At 50.2% G+C, this 27,585-nt stretch overlaps 1 protein-coding gene across 2 annotated transcripts in view; it reads right to left on the bottom strand.

Moving 5' to 3' along the window:
* Positions 1-27,585, bottom strand: part of dph1 (diphthamide biosynthesis 1) — a 1,014,294-nt gene that overhangs the window by 344,825 nt on the left and 641,884 nt on the right. For both annotated transcript variants that reach the window (XM_072469877.1, XM_072469878.1), the window contains one exon: positions 3,703-3,771. In XM_072469877.1, coding sequence (XP_072325978.1) covers positions 3,703-3,771 — 69 coding nt within the window. The remainder of the gene's footprint in view (positions 1-3,702; positions 3,772-27,585) is intronic.

The raw sequence follows: 27,585 nt of genomic DNA, 5'->3' as shown, positions 1-27,585 counted from the left end.
ACTCCTGCTCCTGGTTCTTATGTGGGGTTGTGAGGCAGCAGAGGCAATTGTCAGAACTGTGCCCCCCCCCCCCCGCCCACACACACACACATCCAGATTCTTCAAACCTATTGTGGACAAAACCATCCGCCCTCGCTCAACAACGCTCCCGCCGCACCCCCGCCCTCGCTCTGGGGTCTCACCAATGTTCAAGCATTAAAATGGGGTCACAATGCGAAGGAGATGGGGAAGCACTACTGGTTTCTGGGATCTTGCTGTGCGTCGCAATTGCCAACACCGTGACTGTACTTGAAGGTGCTTTACGGCAGGCACACTGTGAACTATTTCCCAAACCTCTTAAGGCGGCTTACGAGTGCGAGTTTTTTTTTTTACAAATCCATCATCGCTGTGGTTAGTGTAAATCTCAGTCAGGAGAGAAGAGAAATCAGGGCTAGCTCACTGCAAATTTAATACTGAAGCGTGCGAGACAGAATAAAGTGTAAACTGAGAGCTGTAAAAAGTGCATCCCCTTTACTCAGGTTTCATCAGCCGCCCAAAAGTGACTGGGACTTCACTGCCGCAGCACCACATCTTCGTAAGTGACATTCTCTGACTGAGGGAAAGATAATGACTGAAGCAGGGGTTTCTGAGGATCCTAGCTGCGGGAACAGCGGGATTAAAACGGGAAATATCATTCAGTTCTATTGGAAATCCACCGACGCACTGCAGGCCCTGCCTGCCTGTTCGTACGCGAAGCTTGATGCTATTGTTGGCTTTGTTCGTTTAACAGCAGGTTGATAACCAACACAGACATCATTAGCCTGGTAAGAAAGGAAGAGCTTTATTAGATTAGTGGCTCAGGAGGCTGCAGACGCCTAGCGCTTGAACTGTTAACCTTTCCTGCCATTCTGGAGGCTACAATGGTGGCAAAAGCAGATCACGGGATCCCAGGTGAGTGACCAACCGACTGGCTAGTTTGAGTTCGCTGTGCACAAATCTCTACATTTCCTGTATATTGAAACGCCTGCATTTATATAGCACCTTTCACCAGTTCAGGATATCCCAAAGCGCTGTTGCAATGTTGAGATTGATACATATCTAGCATGATGGGCAACAACTATCAACCTGAACAGCGGTGCTCACGTCCCGTGAATAAGAAAGGAAACAATATCAATGATCGCTTGCGCCGAGTCGACAACCATCACACTTCAGACACGATACTGCCACAGGCAACATCTTACATTGGTGTAAAGTACAAAATGAGAGAGCTAACAATTTCTTGTATTGTTACGTGTCAGCCGGGGCTCAGTGCGTACCACCCTCTTCTCTGGATTTGAGCACTAAAGGCAAGCTGACATTTCCAGCGCTCTACTGAGGGAGCTCCACAGAGTCAGAGATGCTGTCTGTCTGCTGGACGAGTTATGAAAAGCAGAGGGCCGGTCCGCTCTCTCAGAATGAAGAAGATCACAGTCACATCAATATAATGGAACCCAAACACAACAGCCAGCAACCCAGCCCAACAGGTAATCTCTCCCCCTCAGTCCTTCATAGGTGAATAACTTTGCTGATGATGCAGAGTGGACTGATGGAGCGATAATTGGTCAGGTTGGATTTGTCCTGCTGCGTGTGTGCACCTGGGCAATTTTCCACATGTGTTGTAGCTGTACTGGAACAGCTTCGCTGGGGACGAATCAACTTCCAGAGCACAAGTCTTCAGTACTATTGCCGGAACATTATCAGGGCCCACAGCCTTTCCAGTGTCCAATGCCTTCAGCCGTTTCTTGATATCACGTGGAGCGAATCGTTTTGGCTGAAGACTGACATCTGTGAGGCTGGGGACCCCTGGACGAGACCGAGATGGATCAACCACACGGCATTTCTGGTGGAAGATTGTTACAAATGCTTCAGCCTAACTGGGGGAGAGAGAGGTACTCACACTAACTGGGGGGGAGAGATACTCATACTAACTGGGGGAGAGAGATACGCACACTAACTGGGGGAGAGAGATACGCACACTAACTGGGGGAGAGAGATACGCACACTAACTGGGGGAGAGAGATACTCACACTAACTGGGGGAGAGAGAGGTACTCACACTAACTTGGAGAGAGATACTCACACTAACTGGGGGAGAGAGATACGCACACTAACTGGGGGAGAGAAAGATACGCACACTAACTGGGGGAGAGAGAGATATGCACACTAACTGGGGGAGAGAGATACTCACACTAACTGGGGGAGAGAGATACGCACACTAACTGGGGGAGAGAGAGGTACTCACACTAACTTGGAGAGAGATACCCACACTAACTGGGGGAGAGAGATACGCACACTAACTGGGGGAGAGAAAGATACGCACACTAACTGGGGGAGAGAGAGATATGCACACTAACTGGGGGAGAGAGATACTCACACTAACTGGGGGGGAGAGATACTCATACTAACTGGGGGAGAGAGATACGCACACTAACTGGGGGAGAGAGATACGCACACTAACTGGGGGAGAGAGATACGCACACTAACTGGGGGAGAGAGATACTCACACTAACTGGGGGAGAGAGAGGTACTCACACTAACTTGGAGAGAGATACTCACACTAACTGGGGGAGAGAGATACGCACACTAACTGGGGGAGAGAAAGATACGCACACTAACTGGGGGAGAGAGAGATATGCACACTAACTGGGGGAGAGAGATACTCACACTAACTGGGGGAGAGAGATACGCACACTAACTGGGGGAGAGAGAGGTACTCACACTAACTTGGAGAGAGATACCCACACTAACTGGGGGAGAGAGATACGCACACTAACTGGGGGAGAGAAAGATACGCACACTAACTGGGGGAGAGAGAGATATGCACACTAACTGGGGGAGAGAGATACTCACACTAACTGGGGGAGAGAGATACTCACACTAACTGGGGGAGAGAGAGATACTCACACTAACTGGGGGAGAGAGAGATACTCACACTAACTGGGGGAGAGAGAGATACTCACACTAACTGGGAGAGAGATACTCACACTAACTGGGGGAGAGAGATACTCACACTAACTTGGAGAGAGAGATACGCACACTAACTGGGGGAGAGAAAGATACGCACACTAACTGGGGGAGAGAGAGATACTCTTGGGTAGGGTGCTCTTTCCAAGAGCCGGTGCAGACTCGATGGGCTGAAAGGGCTCCTTCTGCACTGTAAATTCTATGATAATCGATGAAAAGTGTTAGTACTTCAAACTTATGTGAAACGGACGACTTAAAACTGACCGACTTCAACCAAAAGAAGAATGGTGAACCAGACTTTTGTGTCACTGCTGTTGGTGTGATCTTACCATGCACGAACATGGCTACCACTCTCGCCCACAATAAGCACAGCCATCAGAGTTACCAATTGCCCACAAAGTACTTGGAGACGCGATTTCTTGAGAGGAGCAACGATGTAAATGCTGGCTTTTCCTTTTCGCTAAGTCCATCAAAGACTGAATCAGACACAATGTGAGGGGAACTTTCAGCAAGCTATTGGCAAGAGGAGGAAAAGCGCCTTTCAGAAAGGGCCTAACAACCAGAAGAATTCAAGCGCTGTATCCAGACGGGCCGCGGCTGTGAAAGAGTTAACAGCGAAAATCGAGCAGAGTTGACGCATTTCTTTCGAAAGGGCGAATTCCGTGAGGCACTTGTACTCCGTTCCCCATAACCACCCTCAGTGCAGCTGCCCCTCACTCACCTGTAGGCCGGGACACCAGGGTTCGCGATCATGATGGATTCCAGGTGGAAACGCCCGTCGCCAAGGTAACTGGAAGGAGAAGAGAAAAGGCACAAGTGCTGAATTAGTGCTGGAGTGTGCCTCAGATCGGCCTCATAGAAACGCACATTAATCACTGCTGCTGCATGGCATAGTTTGTCGAGGAGAGCAGGTCAGCCCGGACCCCAGCTCCACAGGCACCAGGCAGACGCCCCGCTCTGAGGCCAGCGCCGGGGGGAGGGAGGAAGACGGGGAGGGGACAGAGGAGGAGTGGGGAAGGAGACGGCAGAGGAGGGGGGGAGGAGACAGAGGAGGAGGGGGAGAGGAATGGAGAAGGACGGGATGGAGGAGGAGGGGGAGGGGAGGAGTCGATCGGAGGGAGAGGGGAGGGAGATGGGGATAGAGTAAGAGGGGGAGGAAGGAGTGGGGAGGATGGAGGTGATGGTGGAAGAATGGAGTGTCTAGTCACAGTCCCCCAGTCGTCATGACTGTGGGTCAACATCGGGGGGGACTGTTGGCATTTCGCGGTTTGTAAAGCGGGCACTTGCTGGCACCTGGAAACAATAACACCTGCTGGCGTAAGCCTTCAGAAACCATTGTGACCCTAACAAACAGCCATTGTTTACCTGTGACCCCAGGCAATGCATGCTGACAGCTTCTGTTGACACTCACACACTGGAGGGGGACAAAAATAACGAGGACCAAAATCGGGGGAACAAATAGACCAAGTTGTTACTTGGTGTATTTGTTTAAACTTTGTCTCTCATCTGTGAGTGGAATGTTAATTGTATTGTCAAGGTTAAGAGTGCACAAGTGAAGGGCATTGACTGATAAGTATCTTGAGCGCATATAAAGAAAGACCGTTTTCTACATCCCTGTACTGTTCAGCTTGAACTGGCAGCCTCTGTTCTTTTGGGAAATCTGCTTGCTGCGTTTCCTTTCCTTGTGTCCAGCTTTTCTGGTTCCAGCCTCCAACTAACTCAGTTATTGCTATCCCAGGGTGAGCCTCTGGTTGCTAAGCGACAGCCTAGCTTTTTTTTTTTAACCTGCAATTGGTTTCACGTCGTAAAGCCTCAATTACAATGCAGGCACAGATTCAAGTGAAACCAAAACCCACAGACATGCAGGCACCTTTGTTTAACATGAAGCGAACTAAAGTTTTAACCCTTTCTCAGCACACAGGTATGAAACGCAAATTAAGCTTAAATTTCTACCTTATTTCCGACACCCAAAAATACAAGTATTGATCATTTAAACCAGATCTAATTCCCAACAGAATTAAAATGCTGGTGTCAATAATGATAATCGCGAAACTGCTGGGTTGTAAAAACGCATTTAGTTCAGAGAAGGAAATCTGCCCTCTTTACCTGGTCTGGTCTACATCTGACCCACAACACCCTGGATGGCTCAGCTGCCATCCAAAGTCCTCCTCACTAATGCCTGGGGACTCGCGCCAAAATTGGGAACTCTGTCCCAATTGGGAGTGCTATGAAAGACTAATCAAGCTGCAGCTGGACATAGTCATGGGACACTGGTCTTGGTAGGTAGGAGGCAGGCACCTGTTAATGCCCCATTCGTGCAAATAAACCAACTATCAAGAAAAGGATTGTCGGGTTTCACACTTCACCAACTGGTCTGGGATTCGACCAGGCAGGTGAAGTTTTCCACTCCTTGATCATAAAATGGTTACAATACAGGAAGAGGTGATTTGAAATGAAATGAAAATTGCTTATTGTCACAAGCAGGCTTCAAATTAAGTTACTGTGAAAAGCCCCTAGTCGCCACATTCCGGGGCCTGTTCGGAGAGGCGGGTACCCGAATTGAACCGTGCTGCTGGTCTGCCTTGGTCTGCTTTCAAAGCCAGCGATTTAGCCCTGTGCTAAACAGCCCCTGGCCCATTGTGTCTGGGTTACCTCTCTGCAAGAGCACCCCAGCTAGTTCCACTCCCTGCCTTTTCCTCATAACCCGGTATTTCGTCCTCTTTAGGTACTAATTCCTTTTGAAAGCCACCTGCCCTGCCACATTCACGGGCTGTGCATTCCAGATCCGGACCGCGCGCTCTATAAAACGGTTTTTTTCTCACATTGCCTACGGTTATTTTGAGGCCGATCACCTCAAATTGGTGTTTCCTGGTTTTCTCCAATGGGAACAGGTTCTCCCCATCCACCTTGCTCACACCCCTCAGGGGGTTGACTACCTTGATTAAGTCTCCTCTCAACTGTCTCGCCTCTTGGGGCGAACAACTCCAGATTCTCCAATCCATCCAGTTCTTCATCCCTGGGACCATTCTCATGAATCTCTTTTGTACTCTCGCTAACGCTTTCACATCCTTCCTGAAATGTGGTGCCCAGAGTTAGACACAATACTCCAGTAGAGGCCAAACTAGTGTTTCATCAGCGTTCATCATGTCTTCCTTGGTGTTGTACTCTGCCTCAATTTATAAAGCCCAGGATTTTAACCACTTTCTCAGTCTCCCTGTTCCACAGGCTCCCTGAAAGAAAACTGTCCAAAAGCATAAGAACACAAGATAAGAAACAGGGGCTGGAATAGGCAATTTGTCCTTTTGAACCTGCTCTGCTGTTATGGCTTTATGTTCCTGGGGGCTGACCATCACTAACAGTCTGTCCTGGTCCACTCACGTTGATGCAACAGTCAAGAAAGCCCAACAATGTCTCTACTTCCTACGGAAGCTAAAGGAATTCCGCATGTTATGTCAACTCTCACAAACGTCTACAGATGTGCCATAGAGAGCATCCTATCCGGCTGCATCACAGCTTGGTATGGCAACTGCTCGGTCCAAGATTGCAAGAAATTGCAGAATGCGGTGAACTCAGCCCAACACATCACACAAGCTTGCCACCCTCCCATTGATTCTGTCTACACCTCCTGCTGCCTCGGCAAGGCAGACAGCATTGTCAGAGACCCCTCCCTCCCAGGCTTTGCCCTCTTCCAGACCCTTCCATCAGGCAGAAGTTATAGAAATCTTAAGACCCGCACATCCAGACATAGGAACAGCTTCTTCCCCACAGCTGCCAGACTCCTCAACGACTCTCCCTTGGACTGATCTATTCCATGTAAGAACACTATTCACGACGCCCTATGCTGTTCTTGTTTGGCATTTGTTCTACACCGTAACCAATCACTGTTTGTCGATGTACCATTTGTCAATGTACTCTGTCGATTATTCTTTTGTCTATTATGTACGTACTGTGTACGTTCCCTTGGCCGCAGAAATATATTTTTTACTGTACTTCAGTACATGTGATAATAAACCAATCAATCAACAATATCACTCCTCACACTGTTGCTTCACAGCTCCAAGGTCCCGGGTTCGATTCCCAGCTTGGGTCTTTGTCTGTGTGGAGTCTGCACGTTCTTCCCGTGTCCGCGTAAAGGAATAGACGTCCGCCACAGAGATTGTCTTATTGAATTGTATATATGTATAGAAATAACATCAGGGGATCTGTTGTATAAATGTGGATTGTTGTTGTTGTACTAATGGGGGTGGTGATATTTATCTGGGAATACATTGCTGCTGGTTCTGGGTCACGTGATGTGTACTGACGTCAGCAGAGTGTTTGCACCAACTTTGAGAACGTCACTATCTTGATTGTATTGAACAACACTCGCAATAAAACCTCTCATCGTGTTTTACAAGAATCCAGAGTGAAGGCACCTACATACCTTTCCTCTTTGCTGCAACAAAGAGATGTACCTTTCTTAAAATAAATTTACAGTACCCAACTTTTTCCACCCCCCAATTAAGGGGCAATTTAGCCTGGCCAAATCCTGCACGTTTCTGGGTTGTGGGGGTGAGACCCACAGACACAGGGAGAATGTGCAAACTCCACACAGTGACCTGGGGCCGGGATCAAACCCGGGTCCTCAGCGTCGTGAGGCAGCAGTGCTAACTCACAGCGCCAGGGTCCCAGGTTCGGTTCCCGGTTTGGCTCACTGTCTGTGCGGAGTCTGCACCCGTGTCTGCGTGGGTTTCCTCCGGGCGCTCCAGTTTCCTCCCACAAGTCCCGAAAGACGTGCTGTTAGGTAATTTGGACATTCTGATTTCTCCCTCCGTATACACGAACAGGCGCCGCAGTGTGGTGACTAGGGGCGTTTAACAGTAACTTCATTGCAGTGTTAATGGAAGCCTACTTGTGACAATAATGATTATTATCTTCTACCTCAACTCCGCCTTCTTGCGTTGTCCCTTATCCTTTAATTCCCTTAGTACCCGAAAATGTATCGGCCTCTCTCTTGAATATCCTCAATGACTGTGCAGCGAAAGTTGTTTAGGGTAGACAATCCCTCCTCTGAGTGAGGAAATTCATCTCAGTCCTAAAAGGCTGACCACTTATTCTGAGACTGCGCCCTCGTGTTCGAGATTCCCCGACCAGGCAAATCAGCCTCTCAGCATCGACCCTGTCCAGCCCCTTTAGAAATTTACATGATCCAATTAGATCAATTAGAGGTGCCAGTTTAGCACAGAGGGCTAAACAGCTGGCTTGTAAAGCAGAACAAGGCCAGCAGCGCGGGTTCAATTCCCGTACCAGCCTCCCTGAACAGGCGCCGGAATGTGGCGACTAGGGGCTTTTCACAGTAACTTCATTTGAAGCCTACTTGTGACAATAAGCGATTTTCATTTCATTCATTTTTCACCTCTCATTCTTTTAAACACCAGGAAATATAAGCCTGGTCTACTCAATCCCTCCTCTCAGGACAATCCATCCTTCCCGGGAACTGGTCAGTGACCCTCTGGTGTGCTCTCTGTAGGTTAACCACGTCAAGCCAACCAGGCCAGCAGGAGGGGACGTGATGGACACCTCACACGCAATGTGTGGCCTGAGGTTGGGTTTCGGGTTAGGCGCGCACAATTCAGTTCATCATCGGGCAACAAATCGCACAATGGCCACTCCACACTTTGGTGTATTTCCATTAAGATTCTCGTAAGCTGTGTGATATTCAGGCAATTCTGGGAATCTAAATATAGCATTTTAAACCAATTAAAGATTCCAAATGATACCTCAAAGCTTGTAGAATTATATCTTCCATGTGACAGGATGATGCATTTTATTATCAGTCCCGTTCAGGATAATTCGACAGAATGGTCAAAGACTTACCCCTGAGCCTGAGGTGAGGACTCTGGAGTCGATGAGTACAGTTCAATCTATTTGGAGCAGGGCCCTGCCTGTTATCACAATACAGCACAGCAACGCTGCACGAGCGCGAGTGACCACTCGACAGATCACCATGCCAGCCATTTGTAGCTGGCAGCATTCTGCTTGGCCTCTCACCCATTGTTAGCAACACGTCAATCCATTCTCGGGACTCGACAGCTCTTTATTTTAAAGTAATTGCAGAGCAGCCCCTGAGCTTCGAATCATCCCACGGCACTTGGTGACTTTTTCATAATCATTCACAGGGTTGTGGGCGCTCGCTGGCAAGGCCCGTGGCTAATTGCCCTCGAGAGGTTGGTGTGAGCCACCTCCTTGAATATACCTGCGTGATTCGCGAGCTGGTTAAGAATTAATCACATCGCTGTGGGTCTGAGGTCATGTAGTCCAGACCAGACAAGGATGGCAGATTTCCTTCCCTTCGCGAAACCAGGTGGGTTTTTACACCAACACGGTAGTTACATGGCCGCCGTTATCGACATTCGTTTCTCATTTCAGATTTATTTCATTAATTATATTTGAATTCCCGAGTCGCTGCGGTGAGATTCGAACTCTTGGTTATGGATCAGTGCTCTTGCTTCACAGCGTCAGGTTCCGGGTTCGATTCCCGGCTTGGGTCACTGTCTGTGCGGAGTCTGCATGTTTTCACGGGGAAAACATGAAAACTCCATACAAAGTGACCCGAGGTCGGAATCGGGCCTGGGTTCCCGGCGCTGCGAGGCAGCAGTGCTAACCACTGTGCCACCGTGCCACCCAGGATAGTTAAGATCTACAAAATGATAAAGGTGGGTTGGTGGAGTGGGCGATAAAGTGGCAGATGGAATTCAACACTGAGAAGTGTGAGGTCATGCATTTAAGGAAGTCAAACAGTTATAAGGACTACACAATAAATGGGAAATTATTAAGAGGGATAGAAGAAGTGAAAGATCTTGCGTACAAGTACATAGGTCTCTAAAGGCAGGTTTAGCACAGGGCTAAATCGCTGGCTTTGAAAGCAGACCAAGGCAGGCCAGCAGCACGGTTCGATTCCCGTACCAGCCTCCCCGAACAGGCGCCGGAATGTGGCGACTAGGGGCTTTTCACAGTAACTTCATTTGAAGCCTACTTGTGACAATAAGCGATTTTCATTTCATTTCATTTCAGTTCAAGTAGACAAAGAAAACATCTGGAATGCTCCCCTTCATTGGCAGAGGTATAGAATATAAAAGTAAGGATATAATGTTGGAATTGTATAAAACACTGGTGAGGCCACAACTGGAGTATTGTTTGCAGTTCTGGTCACCACATTACAGGAAGGACGTCATTGCTCTGGAGAGAGTGCAGAGGAGGTTCACAAGAAAGTTGCCAGGGCTAGAAAAGTGTAGCAACGTGGAGAGATTGGATAGGTTGGGGTTATTTTCCTTGAACAAAGAAGGTTGAAGGATAACTTAATTGAGGTGTACAAAATTATGAGGGGAAGAGATAGAGTGGACAGGGTAAAATAGTTTCCCTTGGCGGAGAATTTGAGAACCAGGGGACATAGATTGAAGATAAGCGGTAGAGGGGACATGAGGAAGAACTTCTTTACACAGAGGGGAGTGGGAGTCTGGAATTCGCTGCCTGAGTTGGTGTAGGAGGGAGAGACACTGAGTTATTTTAAAAAGTACCTGGATCTGCACCGTAAGTGCTGTAAGCTACAGGGCTAGGAGCCGGGCGCAGGAAGGTGGGATTAGAAGGGGCACCTGGGTGTCCTCGGCTGGCATGGACAAGAAGGGCCGAATGGCCTCCTTCTGTGCTGCAACGTTTCTACGGTTCTATGGTGCGGAGATAGCTGTGGCTGCACGATATTGGTCCTCATTACTCACCAATCACCCTGGGGTGGAGGAAAGGTTCAGTGCACACCACTAGCTATTATTCAGCATCTGGATCACCGACTCCATCAAATTATAGAAAACGCCAGCGCAGTAATAATGTGCTGCTCTGGACGTCTTCGCCGGTAACGATGATGTATATGATTATAATATTTATTAAGTGCGTGACTGGAAGCTAGTGATCAATTTTCTAAATATGCCAGTGACATTGCCTGATCAATAGCATGCGGTCGATACCATGCTAACTTTCCTTTTTTATTATTCTATTGACAGGCTGTCCAATCTGCACACCTTTGATCTTCGCTGGGCCGCTTAATTGGAATGTCATTGCGTGGCTCGTTGGGGAACAATCGTCCCTCTGAGTTGCAAGGTTGTGGGGTTGGGCCCCAATGGAACCACAGAATGCCTACAGTGCAGAAAGAGACCATTCGGCCCATCGAGTCGGCACCGACCCTCTGAAAGAGCACCCCACCTAGGTCCACTCGCCCGCCCGATCCCCATAACCCCACCTAACCTGCAGGATCCAGGGGCTTGTGCACAAACCCTAGGCCGACAAATTCAGCTGTGTGCTGGCGGAGTGCCGCGCTGCCAGAGATGCCGTTAAACTGAGGCCCTGTCTCCCCCCCTCAGGCTCACCTAAAAGACCCCAGGACACTATTCCCTTTCTGCTCCACTCTCTCTCGGTGGCTAGCCCAATGGGTTAATAACAGCACAAATTCAGCAAGAAAACATTTCATTCGCATCGCCTCATGCACGATAGCAAGGCGGTCACACACAAAGGAATTTTAGGCTAATGGATGACGCTCTTAGCCCGCCATTGAATAAACCCTCACCTGTTTAAAACAGTTATTTTGGCAATCCTGAGATGATTCGTTTACAGAACGTTCTGCGGGAATTTGAAAAGGAAAAGGGAGGAAGCAAAGTGAGCATTGATCCTCGAGAGAGTGAGTCTAGAATTAATAATGGAAAATGAGGAAATGGCGAATGAGTTGAACAGATGTTTTGCGTCTGTTTTCACGGTGGAGGATACACGCAACATCCCAGAAATAATTGTGAATCAGGAAGTGAAAGGAAGGGAGGAGCTTACAACAATTATAATCACCTGGGAAAGGCTACTGAAATAATTATTCGAACTATGAGCTGACAAGTCCTCAGGTTCTGATAGACTTCAACCTAGGGTCTTAAAAGAAGTGGCTGATGAGGTAGTAAATGCAAAGGTTTGAATCTTCCGAAATTCCTCAGATTCTGGAAAGGTTCCATTAGATTGGAAAATAGCAAGTGTGACTCCTGTATTCAAGAAAGGGGGGAGACAAAAAGCAGGGAACCACAGGCCAGTTAGCGTAGCAACTTTCATAGGCAAAAGGCTATAGCAGAGTAATTAGAAAATCTCAATGGAGTCAGGCAGTCAGCTTGGATTTGTGACTAATTTATTGGAGTTCATTGAGGAAGTAACATGAAGCGTGGTGAAAGGGGAACCTGTAGATGTATTGGGCGGGATTCTGTGATCCTGAGGCTAAGTGTTGACGCCGTCGCGTTTCTCGACAGCGTCACCGCGGCCCCAGGATCAGCAATTCTGGCCACTGCAGGGGGCCAGCACGGCACTGGAGCGGACCACGCCTCTCCAGCTGCTGATCCTGGCGTGAACTGGGCACCGCGGGGTCCGCGCATGCGCAGTGGCTCCCTTCAACGCGTCGGCCCCGATGCAACATGGCGCAGGGTTACAGGGGCTGGCACGGTAGAAAGTAGGCCCCCAGCCAGAGAGGCCACATGGGAGGCCCCCCAGACCCCCCCCCCCCTCACAGGCCGTCCCGGGACCCGTCAACGCCAAGGTCCCGCCGGCTGAGAGCAGGTGTGAACAGCGTCGGCAGGACTCAGGTTTTTTACGATGGGCGCTTTGCCTACCCCGGTCTGAGAATTGGCCGGCCGGCCGCATAGAACAACCCCCGGCCAGCGCCGCACCAACCACACCTGCGCCAATGGCGCCGATTCTCTGCTCTGCGGAGAGTTGCATGCTGGCGTCAGGGCGGTTTGGCGCAATTCACGCTGGTCGCGGGGATTCTCCGGCCTGGCCCCGGGCTGAGAGAATCCCGCCCATTTTACTTAGGTTCATACAATACAGGGCAGCACGGTGGCGCAGTGGTTAGCACAGCTGCCTCGTGGCGCTGACGTCCCAGGTTCGATCCCGGCTCTGGGTCACTGTCAGTGTGGAGTTTGCACATTCTCCCCGTGTCTGCGTGGGTTTCGCCCCCACAACCCAAAGATGTGCAGGCTAAGTGGATTGGCCATGCTAAATTGCCCCTTAATTGGGGAAAATGAATTGAGTACTCTAAATTTATTTTAAAAAAAGATACATACAATACACATACAATACAATTGTATTGATTACCAGAAGCCATTTGACAAGGTGCCACGTTGAAGGCTACTATGCAAAGTAGGGGTCATCATGTAGGCATAACATATTAGTATGGATAGAGGACTAATAGGATCAGAGGAGTAGGCCTACGGAGATCATTTTCCAGTTGGCAAGGTGTGGCGAGTGGAGACCCACAGGGATCAGTGCTGTGGCTTTAATTATTTACAATTTATACCAATGACTTGAATGAAGGGACCTGAACGTCTGGTTGCTACATTTGCTGAAGATATAAAGAAAGGTAGGAAAGTAAATTGTGAAGAGGATGTCAGGAATCTGCAACGGGACATAAAGAGGTTAAATGAATGGCCAGATATTTGCAAGGTGAAGTAATATGTGGGAGAGTGTGAACCTCTTCACTTCGGCAGGAAGAATAGAAAAGCAGCAAATTATTTAAATGGAGACTGCAGAACTCTGAGGTACAGAGGGATCTGGGTGACCTGATATATGAATCATAAAAAGTTAGTATGGAGGTACAGCAAGTGATTAGGAAGGCAAATGCAATGCTGTTGTTTATTTCAAGGGGAATAAAATATTAAAATAGGGATGTTTTGTTGCAGTTGCACAGGGCATCGGTGAGATAACATCTGGAATACTGGGTACGGTTTTGGTCTCCTTATTTTTTTTTAACTTTCGAGTACCCAATTATTATTTTTGCCAATTAAGGGGCAACTTAGCATGGCCAATCCTAGTATGGCCAATCCTAGCATGGCCAATCCTAGCATGCCCAATCCGCCTAGCCTGCACATCTTTGGGTTGTGGGGGTGAAACCCACGCAAACACGGGGAGAATGTGCAGACTCCGCACGGACAGTGATCCGAGAATGGGATTCGAACCCGGGTCCTCAGTGCCGTGAGGCAACAGTGCTAACCACTGCGCCACCAGCCGCCCTGGTCTCTTTATTTAAGAAAGGGCATAAATGCATTAGGAACAGTTCAGACACGGTTCACTTGACTGATTCCTGGACTGGTGGGGGGGGGGGGGGGTTTAAACCTATGAGGAAACATTGGGCAGGTTGGGCCTGTATCTTTTTTTAAAAAATATTTTTATTCTCCTCCTTTTTCACATTTTCTCCCACATTTACATCCATCAACAATAAACAATAGTCAGCAAGATATGTCAGTCCCCATAATAACAACGATCCCATCCGCCCACCAACTCCCAAACCTCAGCCCACATGTTTACATAAACAAATGACAAAAAGGAATCAGGGATTACCCATAGTCACCCTTAATCTACACAGCCCCCCTCCCCCCAACTAATGTTCGATGTTATCCAGTTCTTGAAAGTGCGTAATAAATAGTGCCCATGACTTGTAAAACCCCTCCGAGCTTCCCCCTCAGTTCGAACTTAACCTTCTCAAGGGTCAAGCATTCCAACAGGTCCCCCCGCCACGCCAGGGCACTGGGTGGAGAGGCTGCTCTCCATCCCAGCAGGATCCGCCTTCGGGCGATCAACGAGGCGAAGGCTACAACATCTGCCTCCGCACCCGTTTCCAACCCTGGCTGGTCCGACACCCCGAATATGGCCTCCTGGGGACCCGGGTCCAGTTTCACACGCACCACCTTGGAAATTACCCTAAACACCTCCTTCCAGTACTCCCCTAGCTTTGGACAGGACCAAAACATATGAACGTGATTCGCGGCCCCCCCCCGCAACGCTCACACACATCCTCTACTCCTTCAAAAAATCGGCTCATCCTCGCCCTCGTGAGGTGCGCTCTATATACCACCTTCAGCTGTATCAGCCCCAACCTCGCACATGAGATGGAGGCATTCACTCTCCGGAGCACCTCACATCAGACCCCCTCCTCTATAACCTCTCCCAGCTCTTCCTCCCACTTTGCTTTGATCCCTTCCAGTGGTGCCTTATCCTCTTCCAAAATAGCTCCGTACACTGCTGACACTGCCCCCTTCTCCAGTCCCCTTGCCGTCAACACCTCCTCCAGCAATGTGGAGGCCGGTTCCTCTGGGAAGCTCTGTATCTCCTTCCTGGCAAAATCCCGAACCTGCATGTACCTAAACACGTCTCCCTGCTGCAGCCCATACTTCGCTTCCAGCTCCCTCAATCCTGCAAACCGACCCCGAAGAAACAAATCTTTTAGCTGTTGGGCCTGTATCTACTGGAGTTTAGAAGAATGAGGTAACCTGATTGCAATGTATAAGTTTCTGAGGGGACTTGACAGGGTGGATGCTGAGAGGATGTTTCCCCTCGTGAGAGAGACTAGAACATGGGGACAGAGTTTAAAAATAAGAGGTCTCCCATTTAAGACAGAGATGAGGAGAATTTATTTTCTGTTAGATGGTGATGAGTCTTTGGAACTCTGCGCCAGAGTGCGGTGGACTCAGGGTCACAGAATATTTTTAAGGCAGAAGTAGATAAGATTCTTGACCCACAAGGGAGTCAGAGGCTATAGGGGGTAGGTGAGAATATGGGGTTGAGAGTACAATCAGATGAGCCACGATCTTATTGAATGGCAGAGAAGGCTCGAGGGGCCGAATGGCCTACTCCTCCTTCTAATTTGTCTGCTTGTTTAGGCCTTGATTTTGGACATTAGAAATTTCAGTTATTGAGAAAATAATTGACAGACAGTTAGACCACAGTTAGGACTGCTGAGTGCAGTTCCGCTCAACATATTATAAAATTGCTACTGCGGTATTGGAGCGGGCGCAGAGAAGTTTACAAAGATGATACCAGAAATGTGTGGGTTTACATATTAGGAAGGATCGACAGGCTGGGTCTCTTTTATCTAGAAAAAAAGGCTGAGAGGAGACCAAATAAACACTTTTAAAATTAGGAACGGTTTTGATAGAGTGGACATAGAGAGAATGAGTGGAATTCTCCCATCTGGGACTAAGTCACGGTGCAGAGGCAAAGAGCTGGGACATCGAATGATTCCAGCTATGAGGTATGCTGGGAAACCATGCCTTAATCTATTGAAAAGACGCCCAACGTCACTGACCCACCACTGATGGGAGAAAATGGACCTCCTGGAGAAACAAGGTAGTCCTCCAGGAACATGCTGAAGCTGGAAGATGGACTTCCTCGAAGACACTGGATCCACCTGAGAGATGCTCCCCCCCCCCCTTTCCTCTTTCCCTTTGGGACCTCTCCCTGTCCCATGTCTGGGACACTCATCTTCATTGGTGCTGCACGCCAGGTCACCTGGCCTGAGATTTTGCGCTGTGTTTCTCCATTCACCGTTGCTCTGGGTGGGCCTTGGGCCCAAAGAAGTTCTAAAAATGCAGAATTGCTCACGTGCAGCCTACTTCTGGTCTTTGAATGCGTGGAGACCATGAGGTCTGCTGGGACTTGGAATTCCCAACATCCCGCACTCTAACAAGGTAAGTGTGGTTTCCGTAACAATTGTTACAATATTATATCTAGATAAAGAAAGTTGAGAAGAGTTCCAAGTGCCGCATAAGTCCCAGTGTTGACGGGATGGCCTGTTTCTTCGTAATCCTTTATTTGAAAAAAGATTCAGCAAGTAATTTGAGTATTTGTCAGCATTTGGTACATAATCACAATGACAGGCCACCCGATGTAACGTCCATTCCAATATTGTTTCCAATGACTGATAGGTTAATAATTAGAGGTCAAAATTAGATTGGCAAAAGAGCCAGATGCAAAATAAGGAATTGTTCTGTATGCAATGAGGGGGCTAGGATTTGCAACGCATTGTCTGACATTGCGGTGAAAACAGGTTCAATAGCGGCCTTCAGGAGGGAATTGGACAAACACTTGAGAAATAATTGCTGGGGAATTGAGAAGGCGGGGCTAACCAGATTGCTCTTCCAAAGGGCCAGCACAGACCTGATTGGCTGAACGGTCCCGCTTATTCTGTGATTGTACAAAGAGTGGGCAAAACAATAGACAACGGGCAAACACTGACTCAAAGAGTGTGACACCCTGACTGTGCAGACAGGAAATGTATGCCGATGTCGGAGAGACTTGGACAGTAAGAAATCTGTCAGCTTTTGTCACTTCTTATTAAATTTGCTGCTGCAAAGGGACTTCACATCGCCTCGATAAACGTTTGTTCGGCAAAGGGTGACAGAACCAAGGCAGGTAAGTCGAGTTAAGAGCCAGGTCAACCAATATCTCATTCAATGGCGGGACAGCTCGAGGGGTTGAATGGTCCCCCCCCTTTCCTTTCCCCCTCTTGCGTTGGGAATTACGGGAAGAAGCTTTAAAGTCCGAGGGAATCCACCATCGTTTCATTAGGGATTGTCCTGTTAGCTGCCCCCTGTAAACTTTGGCAAAATGGCGAGTATCCAAGGGGCTGAAATTCCTGTGTCTTGTTAGTGTATCTTCATTAATTATAGCAGTGGGGGAAGGCGTAAGTAATAATAATAATAGTAATCTTCATTATTGTCACAAGTAGGCTTACATTAACACTGCAATGAAGTTACTGTGAAAAGGCCCTAGTCGTCACATTTCGCCGCCTGTTCGGGTACACTGAGGGAGAATTCAGAATGTCCAATTCACCTAACAAGCCAATTGACACGTCCGCAGCTGTCGTGCTGCAGAATTCAGTCCACTGGGGGCTGGAGTCAGGTGGTCTCAGTGTGTTCAAACACAGTTGGAGTCCCTAACCACGGCTAAAGTGGCAGCAGAATGCTTTCTCGAATGATCTGTTTGATATGTAGAATGTTTCATTTCCCTCTCTTTATTCCCCCTCTTCTCCTGCCCTCTCTAACAGGCCAGCAGTTCACATTGTTGCCAGCACTGTACATATGGAGCATCTGATCAGAGAATCATAGAATTTACAGTGCAGAAGGAGGCCATTCGGCCCATCGAGTCTGCACTGGCTCTTGGCAAGAGCACCAAATGTAAGCCCACACTTCTAACCTATCCCCGTAACCCCACCTAACTTTTTGGACTCTTCGAGCAATTTATCGTGGCCAATCCACCTAACCTGCACATCTTTGGACTGTGGGAGGAAACCGGAGCACCCGGAGGAAACCCACGCAGACACGGGGAGAACGTGCAGACTCCGCACAGACAGTGACCCGAGCCGGGAATCGAACCTGGGAGCCTGGAGCTGTGAAGCAACTGTGCTAACCACTGTGCTACCGTGATTTCAATTGTTTTTTTCGCGCTGACGGATGGGTCAACCCCCATCTCCAGGCTGACACTCCAGGGCAATATTGAGGGTGTGTCTTTCAGATGAGGTGTCAACCTGAAGTTCCACCTGCTCTGTAACATGGACATAAAATATCCCCTGGCACCGTTTTGAAGAAGAGGAGTGTTGTCCCTGGTGTCCTGGCCAATACGGACCCCTCAGCAGCACTAAAACTGGTTATTACTGTAAGGCAGGCTATGGGATCCTGTGTGCAGAAATGTTGCTGTGGTCCCTACATCACAACAGCGAATGCACTGCAAAAGGAGATCAGTGGTTGTGAAGTGCCCGGGATGTCCTGAAAGGTGCTTTCTTTTATTGCAATCTGTGCCATTATGACTCAATTGCTTTGGCTGCAACAATCAGTCACTCTTTCTGCCCAGTGTGGGCATCGAGTACCTGATGGAATTGTTGGGCGGGATTCTCTCAGCCCGAGGCCGGGCCGGAGAATCGCTGTGACCAGCGTTAACGCGCTACGCCGCCGGGACGCGATTCTCTGCAGAGCCATTGGAGCCGGCGGGGTTGGCGCGGCGCCGGTCGGGGGCCGCTCTACGGGGCCCCCTGCTGATTTTCCGCCCCGGGCGGCCGTCGTAGAAAACCCGAGTCCTGCCGGTGCCGGTCAGACCTACTCTCAGCTGGCCAGACTTCGGCGTTGAAGGGTCCGACCCAGGTCGGGGCCTCCCATGTGGCCGGCCTCTCTGGCTGGGGGCCTCCTTTCTTCCGGGCCGGCCCCTGTAGGCCTGCGCCATGTTGCGTCGGGGCCGGCGGGTTGAAGGGAGCCCCTGCGGATCCGGCGGTGCCCAGTTCACAACAGGATCAGCAGCTGGAGCGGCGTGGGCAGAATTGTTGATCCTGAGGCCGCGTTGACGCCGTCGAGAAACGCGACGGCATTTCTGATGGCGTCAACACTTAGCCTCAGGATCAGAGAATCCCGCCCGGAGTGTTTAGCCACCTGTCCATTCAGCTTCAAAAGCAAAGACCAAAGACACCGACTGGACCACAGAGTCAGTGCAATAAAAACAGGAAGCAAAGTTTGGCCATTAGTCGTTACTTCATTGACTAACAGGATATATTTACACTTATTGTAATCAGCGTACAATGTTGTTACGCACAGTGTGCACAAGAAATATAGGACAGGATTCTCCGGTTGTGCTAGCCCAGCGACCGGAGCATCTCACCCGGCGACGAATCCCGCCCGAGGTCAATGGACTTCTCCATTGTCCGCTTCTTGCCCAAGGCGTTCCTGTGGTGGGTGGGGGGGGGGGGGGGGGGGGGGGGGGGGGGGGGGGGGGGGGGGGGGGGGGGGGACCTCAGGATGTCCTAATGATGTGCAGTTACCGCCACACATAAGCAAACAGTTTGTGCATTGCAAGATCCTGCACGATGTACAAGGTACAAGTCAGGAGTGTGATAGAATACTCGACACTTGTCTGTCTGAGTCCAGCTCCAACACTCAAGAGGCTCGACACCATCCAGGACAAAGTAATCTGCTTGATTGGCACCCCACGCACCATATTAAACATCCGCTCTCTCCATCGCCAACGCACAGTGACAGCCGTGTGTACCATCTGCAAGATGCACAACAACAACTCACCAAGGCACCTTCGACAGCACCTTCTAAAGCTGCAATTGCGATCACCTAGAAGGACCAGGGCAGCCGACACATGGGAACACCATCACCTGCAAGTTCCCCTCCAAGCCACACACCATTGTAAATATATCGGCGTTCCTTCACTGTCGCTGTGACAAAATCCAGACATTCTCTCCCCAACAGCACTGTGGGTGTACCTACACCACATGGACTGCTGTGGTTCAAGAAGGCAGCTCACCATCACCTTCTCAAGGACAATTAGGGATGGACAAATGTACGTTGGCCTAGCCAGTAACACACACGTCCCGTGAAAGAATATTTTTTAAAGTGTCAATGTAGTAGTAGTAATTGAACCAATATGATGATGCAAATTGAAGGGTGAAAGCTGTCCAGGACATCAAGGGGTTAACCTCCTGGGCCTTCTCCAGGAGCTTTCACATCTGTCTGAGAGAACAGATAGTGCAGCATTCCCTCGGTACAACCCCGGGAGTGAGTGTCAGCCTGGATTCTGGTCACCAATCACCGGAGCGGGGCTTGAACCCACAACCTTTTGGGCCAGCCACTGTTAACTTAGAAATTCAACGTTTGCGGAAACAATGTCGACGTTGACGATGAGATTAGATAGGATGACAAATGTAGAGTGGGTGAAGTGGCCTGGAAACAGGGCGAGTAAACGTGACCAGAACTGTTGGCTGGCTGGGCTGAGCAGATTGGCTGTTGTGGCCCCCGCCGACAGTGACGACCCCACCTTGCAAAGGAACAAAAGGAATTGGTTTCTGACTGATCATTTCAGTATTTGCTGCCCCCCCCCCGAGAGTCTTGCTGGGCCTTTTCAGAGGGAAAGCAAGAGTCAGTCGCATTGTCGTGGATCTGGAGGCCAGGCCAGATCAAGACAGCAGATTCCATTCCCCCAAAGGAACCAGGTGGGATTTTATATATATACATTTAAATTTAGAGTACTGTCATGTGAGAGTACCCTTTAAGAAATGAGTGTTTAAGAAATGTACCTTTAAGAAATGGAGTTGCTCATGTTACGGGAGTGATGTCCGAGTGTGGGTGGAGCTGAGCTCCACTTCTGCTTTTTTAGTTTCAGTTTGAAGAAGATTGGGTGTGTCTGTGAGCTGCACTGCTGTTGATCTCTGCCATGAAGGACTATCTCTTAATCATTTGGTGAACTCAGAAGAATTATAAATGTTCTCAGGATTAAATGAAACCCTAATGTGCTCCTGTTTAGAGGTTTGTTAGGTTTTTGGATGTTAAAAGGACAGCAAACAGGTTACTTAGTGTTGTATTCTTTGGCGGGTGTATGTGATTTACTGGTTGCTAAGATATTCACTGTTTGTTTTAAAAAGGTTAACTTGAGTTCACAGAATAAACATTGCTTTGTTTGAAAAACCACTGGTCCATTTCTGCTGTACCACACCTGTAGAGTGGGCCGTGTGCTCCCCACACCACAATCTAGTAAAAGTTGTGGGCCAGGTGAACTCCATGATACACTTTGGGGTCTCTAAACCCTGGCCTATAACAGTACCCGATTCATTTTTTCCAATTAAGGGGCAATTTAGCGTGGCCAATCCACCTACACTGCACATCTTTTTAGGTTGTGGGGGTGAAACCCACGCAGACACGGGGAGAATGGTGCAAACTCCACACAGACAGTGACTCAGAGCTGGGATCGAACCTGGGACCTTTTAGCCATGAGGCAGCAGTTTCCATCCACTGCGCCACCGTGCTGCCCGCAGACGGGGTTTTATATCAATCGCTGGTCACCATTACTGAGACGACCTTGACAATCCAGAACTCCATGTTGGGATTTGAACCCGCGTCCCCAGGGCTCGCACAGTGCCATCACCGCGACGCCACCTTCTCACCCAGCAATCGGCCATGAAACATCGTAGCACATTCTGAGGTCAGGACAGGCGTTCCATAAAAGGCAAGTTCTCTCTTTCTTGCATCTTCTTTGTGTCTATGGCGGGGAGATTAGTGAATTACTCTATTAAAATACCAGACCGTTTGAGAAGGTACGATTGGGGGTGGGGTGGGGGGAGAAATAAATAAGTCCCAATTAAAAGTGTTTGTGAAAATGTGGAACAAGGAGGCCCAACTATGAAGCAAAACTTTGTTTCTGTGTAGGCCGCCTGACTGAGTGACACAAGCGTGACCGACAGGCCCCAGCAGAAAGTTGTCCATTCTACTCAACTGCACCAGCCGCCTGACTAACCACTGTTGCCTGGTAGAGCAGGTCAGAAACTAGGTATTCTGCATTGAGTGGCTCACCTCCTGACTCCGCAAAGCCTCTCTACCACCTGCATGGGACACGTGTGATGGAATACGCTCCACTTGCCAGAGTGACTGCGGCACCATCCAGGACAAAGCAGCCATTTGACCAGCAGCCGATCCACCACCGTAAACACCCGCTTCCTTCCCCACCAGGTTTGAGGTGAACTTGCAGCTTGGCGGTGCTCCCATGAATCTTCTCTCCCCCACCCCCGGTTTTTTCAGGTGGTAGAAGTCGCAGGTTTGGAAAGTGACGTCAAAGGTGCCTTGATGAATCGCTGCAGTGCATATTGCAGATGGTACACACGGCTGCCACTGTGCGTTGGTGGTGGAGGGAGCGAATGTTCAAGGTGGTGGATGGAGTGCTTTGCCCTGGATGGCGCTGCCCTTTCTGAGTGTTGTTGGAGCTGCCCTCATCCAGGCAAGTGGGGAGTATTCGGTCGGACTCCTGCCCCATAGATAGCGGACAGGCTTAGGGGAATCAGGAGGTGAATGACTTGCTCCAGAATCCACAGCCTCTGGCCTGCTCTTGTAGCCACAGTATTTATAGGGCAAGCCCAGTTCAGTTTCTGGTCAATGGCAATAATAATAATAATCGCTTATTGTCGCAAGTAGGCTTCAATGAAGTTACTGCGAAAAGCCCCTAGTCGCCACATTCCAGTGCCTGTTCAGGGAGGCCGGTACGGGAATTGAACCCGCGCTGCTGGCCTTGTTCTGCATTGCAAGCCAGCTGTTTAGCCCACTGTGCTAAACCAGCCCCTAAAAATGACGAAAAAGTTACTTATTTCACTCCCTGCCCTAAATGCGCATGAATTCTGAGTTAGAAACTGTCCCTCAGTGGCACAAATATTTCCGACTAAGTTGTTACTGCGATGGCCGGGAATCAAACCCGGGTCAACTGCTTGGAAGGCAGCTATGCTCCTGGGTAAATCCCAGGATGTTGATAATATTCCCCAAGATTTAATTTCCCAAAAAATAATAAAGTACATACTGAGTATGTTACAGAAAAGAGATCGGAATGTGATTTTTGATGAAGACACAAAAAGACGTCAATGTTTGCACTGGAGCACTGAGTAACTTGCTGTGGCTTGCTCAGAGTTAACGAGGTGCAAATTTAAAGTGCCGTCCCGTTACCACACAAGTTCAGCTACAACGGAGCTTCTTAAAAATCTTTCTCTGGCAGGGACCACTCCCATAATAAACTTTTCCACCTACAATTAACCAGGATGAAAGTTTCCTGTTAATTCCGAAAGCCTTTTATTAAAACAAATGTTTCGCGGGACGTGGTCCCCAATGTTCCGACAACCAATTAGCCTGCCTCCTTGCAGCTCTGTGTAAACCTCCCTGATATATGTGGCAATTATTAGCTCCAGTAACACAGGACTGGTCCCAAATCAACACCTTCAGGATTTTTAATGTGACACCAAAGCCACTTAGAAACATAAAGCCATTAATGTGATGGATGGCAAGCAAGAGAAACTGCAGCTGGAAAGGTTCTGGTAATATCATAACCTTCACAGACCGTCTGGGGATTGAGCTGAAAGTTACGGTTACCAAAGTTCTGGCTATTGCTAGGTTGCCTCTGAAACCCAGTGGCTTTTGCTCCTGTCCAGCTTCACAGAAAAAGCCCAAAATGAAAGAAAGGGAAATGGGGAGGGAGGGGGGGGGGGGGGGGGGGGCGGTTTCATTGAAATATCGGCCTGCATGAACCCAGAGCATCTCGAAGTACTCTGCAGTCAATGAAGTACGTTTTTGAAATGTCGTTACTGTTTGGATGTAGGGAATGTCAATTTGCAAACAACAGGCTCCTGTAGGAGCGTTTCCAAGGACTGAGTATTGAGCTAGCTTTTATGTGGGGTTCCTCCCACTTAGTTACAGCTCAGTTACACAGACCAGCAGACACATAAACTCTGGTTAAGGCGGCTTCATTGTTCCAAGCTTGGTCCATGTACGACGGAGAGTGATCTGGATAAATGCCAAGATCACTCTGCCTGACACTGGTGCAGACGCCCCAATAATACAGTTTCCCAAAAATCAATAGCCCATCCCAGTAGGCCTTGGTCCAATCCTTGGAGCTGTCAATTTTATATAGACCAGTGAAATTTACTTTAAGCAACATGATGACTGTGATCAGCTCATGATTTAACCCCACCCTGCCACCTGTTGTTTATCAGGATACTTTATCCATTATGAAGTTGTTTTTCTTCCATTCCCATGTTACTTATCGTGGCCAGTTCCTGCCCACCTCATTGTTCATCTAGGGGCAGGATGCTGAAGTTGGTTCCTCTTTACACCATGGATTGTCTAAGTCAGGATGTTGGAGGCACTGATAAGAACTGCTTACTGAGCTGACTGTGTTATTGCTGGCCACACTAATTCTGTCTAATCCTGTTTGTCTCAAAAACATGGGCAAGTTAGCTAGCTTAAATCCCATCATGCATTATGGCCACTGCTTTTAGCAAGAGTTTGAATTACTGCTAAGTCCAAAAATTACATGTTTAATGGTTAGTAATGACTAGCGTATACTTTCTACGATTAGTCTCAATCCTTAATAAACTAACTTATGTAGAACTATTCTAGTGTTATCCTAGCTATTCGATTTTAAGGGGTCTCAGCTTAGGACACGCCCCCTTCCGCTCCCACAAACAATAACGAGATGGCGACTGTGTTTTCTTAGCGATGTTGGTTGAGGGATAGATACTGGCCTGGACACCAGGAACAACCCCTTTGGTCTTCTTTGGAATAGTGCTGAGAGGGCAAGACAGGGTCTTTCTCCGTTTAACATCTCATCCAAAGACAGCAGCTTCAACAGAGCAGCCATGCAAAACCCTTGGACACTCTCCTCAACATATCAATGCAGATAATCAGCGGTACACTGAAATCAACATTTATAAAACAACCGTGGTCACTCGGGTAAGACTGTGGTCACCCGGGTCAGACTGTGGTCACTCGGGTCAGACTGTGGTCACCCGGGTCGGACTGTGGTCACTCGGGTCAGACTGTGGTCACATGGGTCAGACTGTGGTCACCCGGGTCGGACTGTGGTCACCCGGGTCAGACTGTGGTCACTCGGGTCAGACTGTGGTCACTCGGGTCGGACTGTGGTCACCCGGGTCGGACTGTGGTCACCCGGGTCGGACTGTGGTCACTCGGGTCGGACTGTGGTCACCCGGGTCGGACTGTGGTCACTCGGCTTGGACTGTGGTCACTCGGGTCGGACTGTGGTCACTCGGGTCGCACTGTTGTCACCCGGGTCAGATTGTGGTCACTCGGGTCGGACTGTGGGTCACCCGGGTCAGACTGTAGTCACTCGGGTCGGACTGTGGTCACTCGGGTCAGACTGTGGTCACTCGGGTCGGACTGTGGTCACTCGGGTCAGACTGTGGTCACCCGGGTCGCACTGTGGTCACCCGGGTCAGATTGTGGTCACTCGGGTCAGACTGTGGTCACTAGGGTCGGACTGTGGTCACTCGGGTCGGACTGTGGTCACCCGGGTCGGACTGTGGTCACTCGGGTCGGACTGTGGTCACTCGGGTCAGACTGTGGTCACCCGGGTCGGACTGTGGTCACCCGGGTCGGACTGTTGTCACCAGGGTCAGATTGTGGTCACTCGGGTCAGACTGTGGTCACTCGGGTCAGACTGTGGTCACCCGGGTCAGACTGTGGTCACCCGGGTCGGACTGTGGTCACCCGGGTCAGATTGTGGTCACCCGGGTCAGACTGTGGTCACTCGGGTCAGACTGTGGTCACCCGGGTCAGACTGTGGTCACCCGGGTCGGACTGTGGTCACCCGGGTCAGATTGTGGTCACCCGGGTCAGACTGTGGTCACTTGGGTCGGACTGTGGTCACCTGGGGTCACTCGGGTCAGACTGTGGTCACTCGGGTCAGACTGTGGTCACCCGGGTCGGACTGTGGTCACTCGGGTCGGACTGTGGTCACTCGGGTCCGACTGTGGTCACTCGGGTCCGACTGTGGTCACCCGGGTCCGACTGTGGTCACTCGGGTCGGACTGTGGGTCACCCGGGTCGGACTGTGGTCACTCGGGTCGGACTGTGGTCACCCGGGTCAGACTGTGGTCACCCGGGTCGGACTGTGATCACCCGGGTCAGACTGTGGTCACTCGGGTCGGACTGTGGTGACCCGGGTCGGACTGTGGTGACCCGGGTCGGACTGTGGTCACCCGGGTCAGACTGTGGTCACTCGGGTCGGACTGTGGTCACTCGGGTCAGACTGTGGTCACTCGGGTCGGACTGTGGTGACCCGGGTTGGACTGTGGTCACCCGGGTCGGACTGTGGTCACCCGGGTCAGACTGTGGTCACTCGGGTCGGACTGTGGTGACCCGGGTCGGACTGTGGTCACTCGGGTCGGACTGTGGTCACCCGGGTCAGACTGTGGTCACCCGGGTCGGACTGTGATCACCCGGGTCAGACTGTGGTCACTCGGGTTGGACTGTGGTGACCCGGGTTGGACTGTGGTCACCTGGGTCAGACTGTGGTCACTCGGGTCGGACTGTGGGTCACCCGGGTCAGACTGTGGTCACCCGGGTCAGACTGTGGTCACTCGGGTCGGACTGTGGTGACCCGGGTCGGACTGTGGTCACTCGGGTCGGACTGTGGTCACTCGGGTCGGACTGTGGTGACCCGGGTCGGACTGTGGTCACTCGGGTCAGACTGTGGTCACATGGGTCAGACTGTGGTCACCCGGGTCGGACTGTGGTCACCCGGGTCAGACTGTGGTCACATGGGTCAGACTGTGGTCACCCGGGTCGGACTGTGGTCACCCGGGTCAGACTGTGGTCACATGGGTCAGACTGTGGTCACCCGGGTCAGACTGTGGTCACTCGGGTCAGACTGTGGTCACCCGGGTCGGACTGTGGTCACCCGGGTCGGACTGTGGTCACCCGGGTCAGACTGTGGTCACCCGGGTCAGACTGTGGTCACTCGGGTCAGACTGTGGTCACCCGGGTCGGACTGTGGTCACTTGGGTCGGACTGTGGGTCACTCGGGTCAGACTGTGGTCACTCGGGTCCGACTGTGGTCACCCGGGTCGGACTGTGGTCACTCGGGTCGGACTGTGGGTCACCCGGGTCGGACTGTGGTCACTCGGGTCAGACTGTGGTCACCCGGGTCGGACTGTGGTCACTCGGGTCGGACTGTGGTCACTCGGGGTCACTCGGGTCAGACTGTGGTCACCCGGGTCGGACTGTGGTCACCCGGGTCGGACTGTGGTCACTCGGGTCGGACTGTGGTCACTCGGGTCGGACTGTGGTCACTCGGGTCAGACTGTGGTCACCCGGGTCGGACTGTGGTCACTCGGGTCGGACTGTGGTCACTCGGGGTCACTCGGGTCAGACTGTGGTCACCCGGGTCGGACTGTGGTCACTCGGGTCAGACTGTGGTCACTCGGGTCAGACTGTGGTCACTCGGGTCGGACTGTGGTCAC

This window comes from Scyliorhinus torazame, chromosome 12 (genome assembly GCF_047496885.1).
Source record: "Scyliorhinus torazame isolate Kashiwa2021f chromosome 12, sScyTor2.1, whole genome shotgun sequence".
Classification (NCBI taxonomy): Eukaryota; Metazoa; Chordata; class Chondrichthyes; order Carcharhiniformes; family Scyliorhinidae; genus Scyliorhinus; species Scyliorhinus torazame.
The sequence above is the reverse complement of the archived record's forward strand: the minus strand, read 5'-3'. Positions and strand labels throughout refer to the sequence as shown.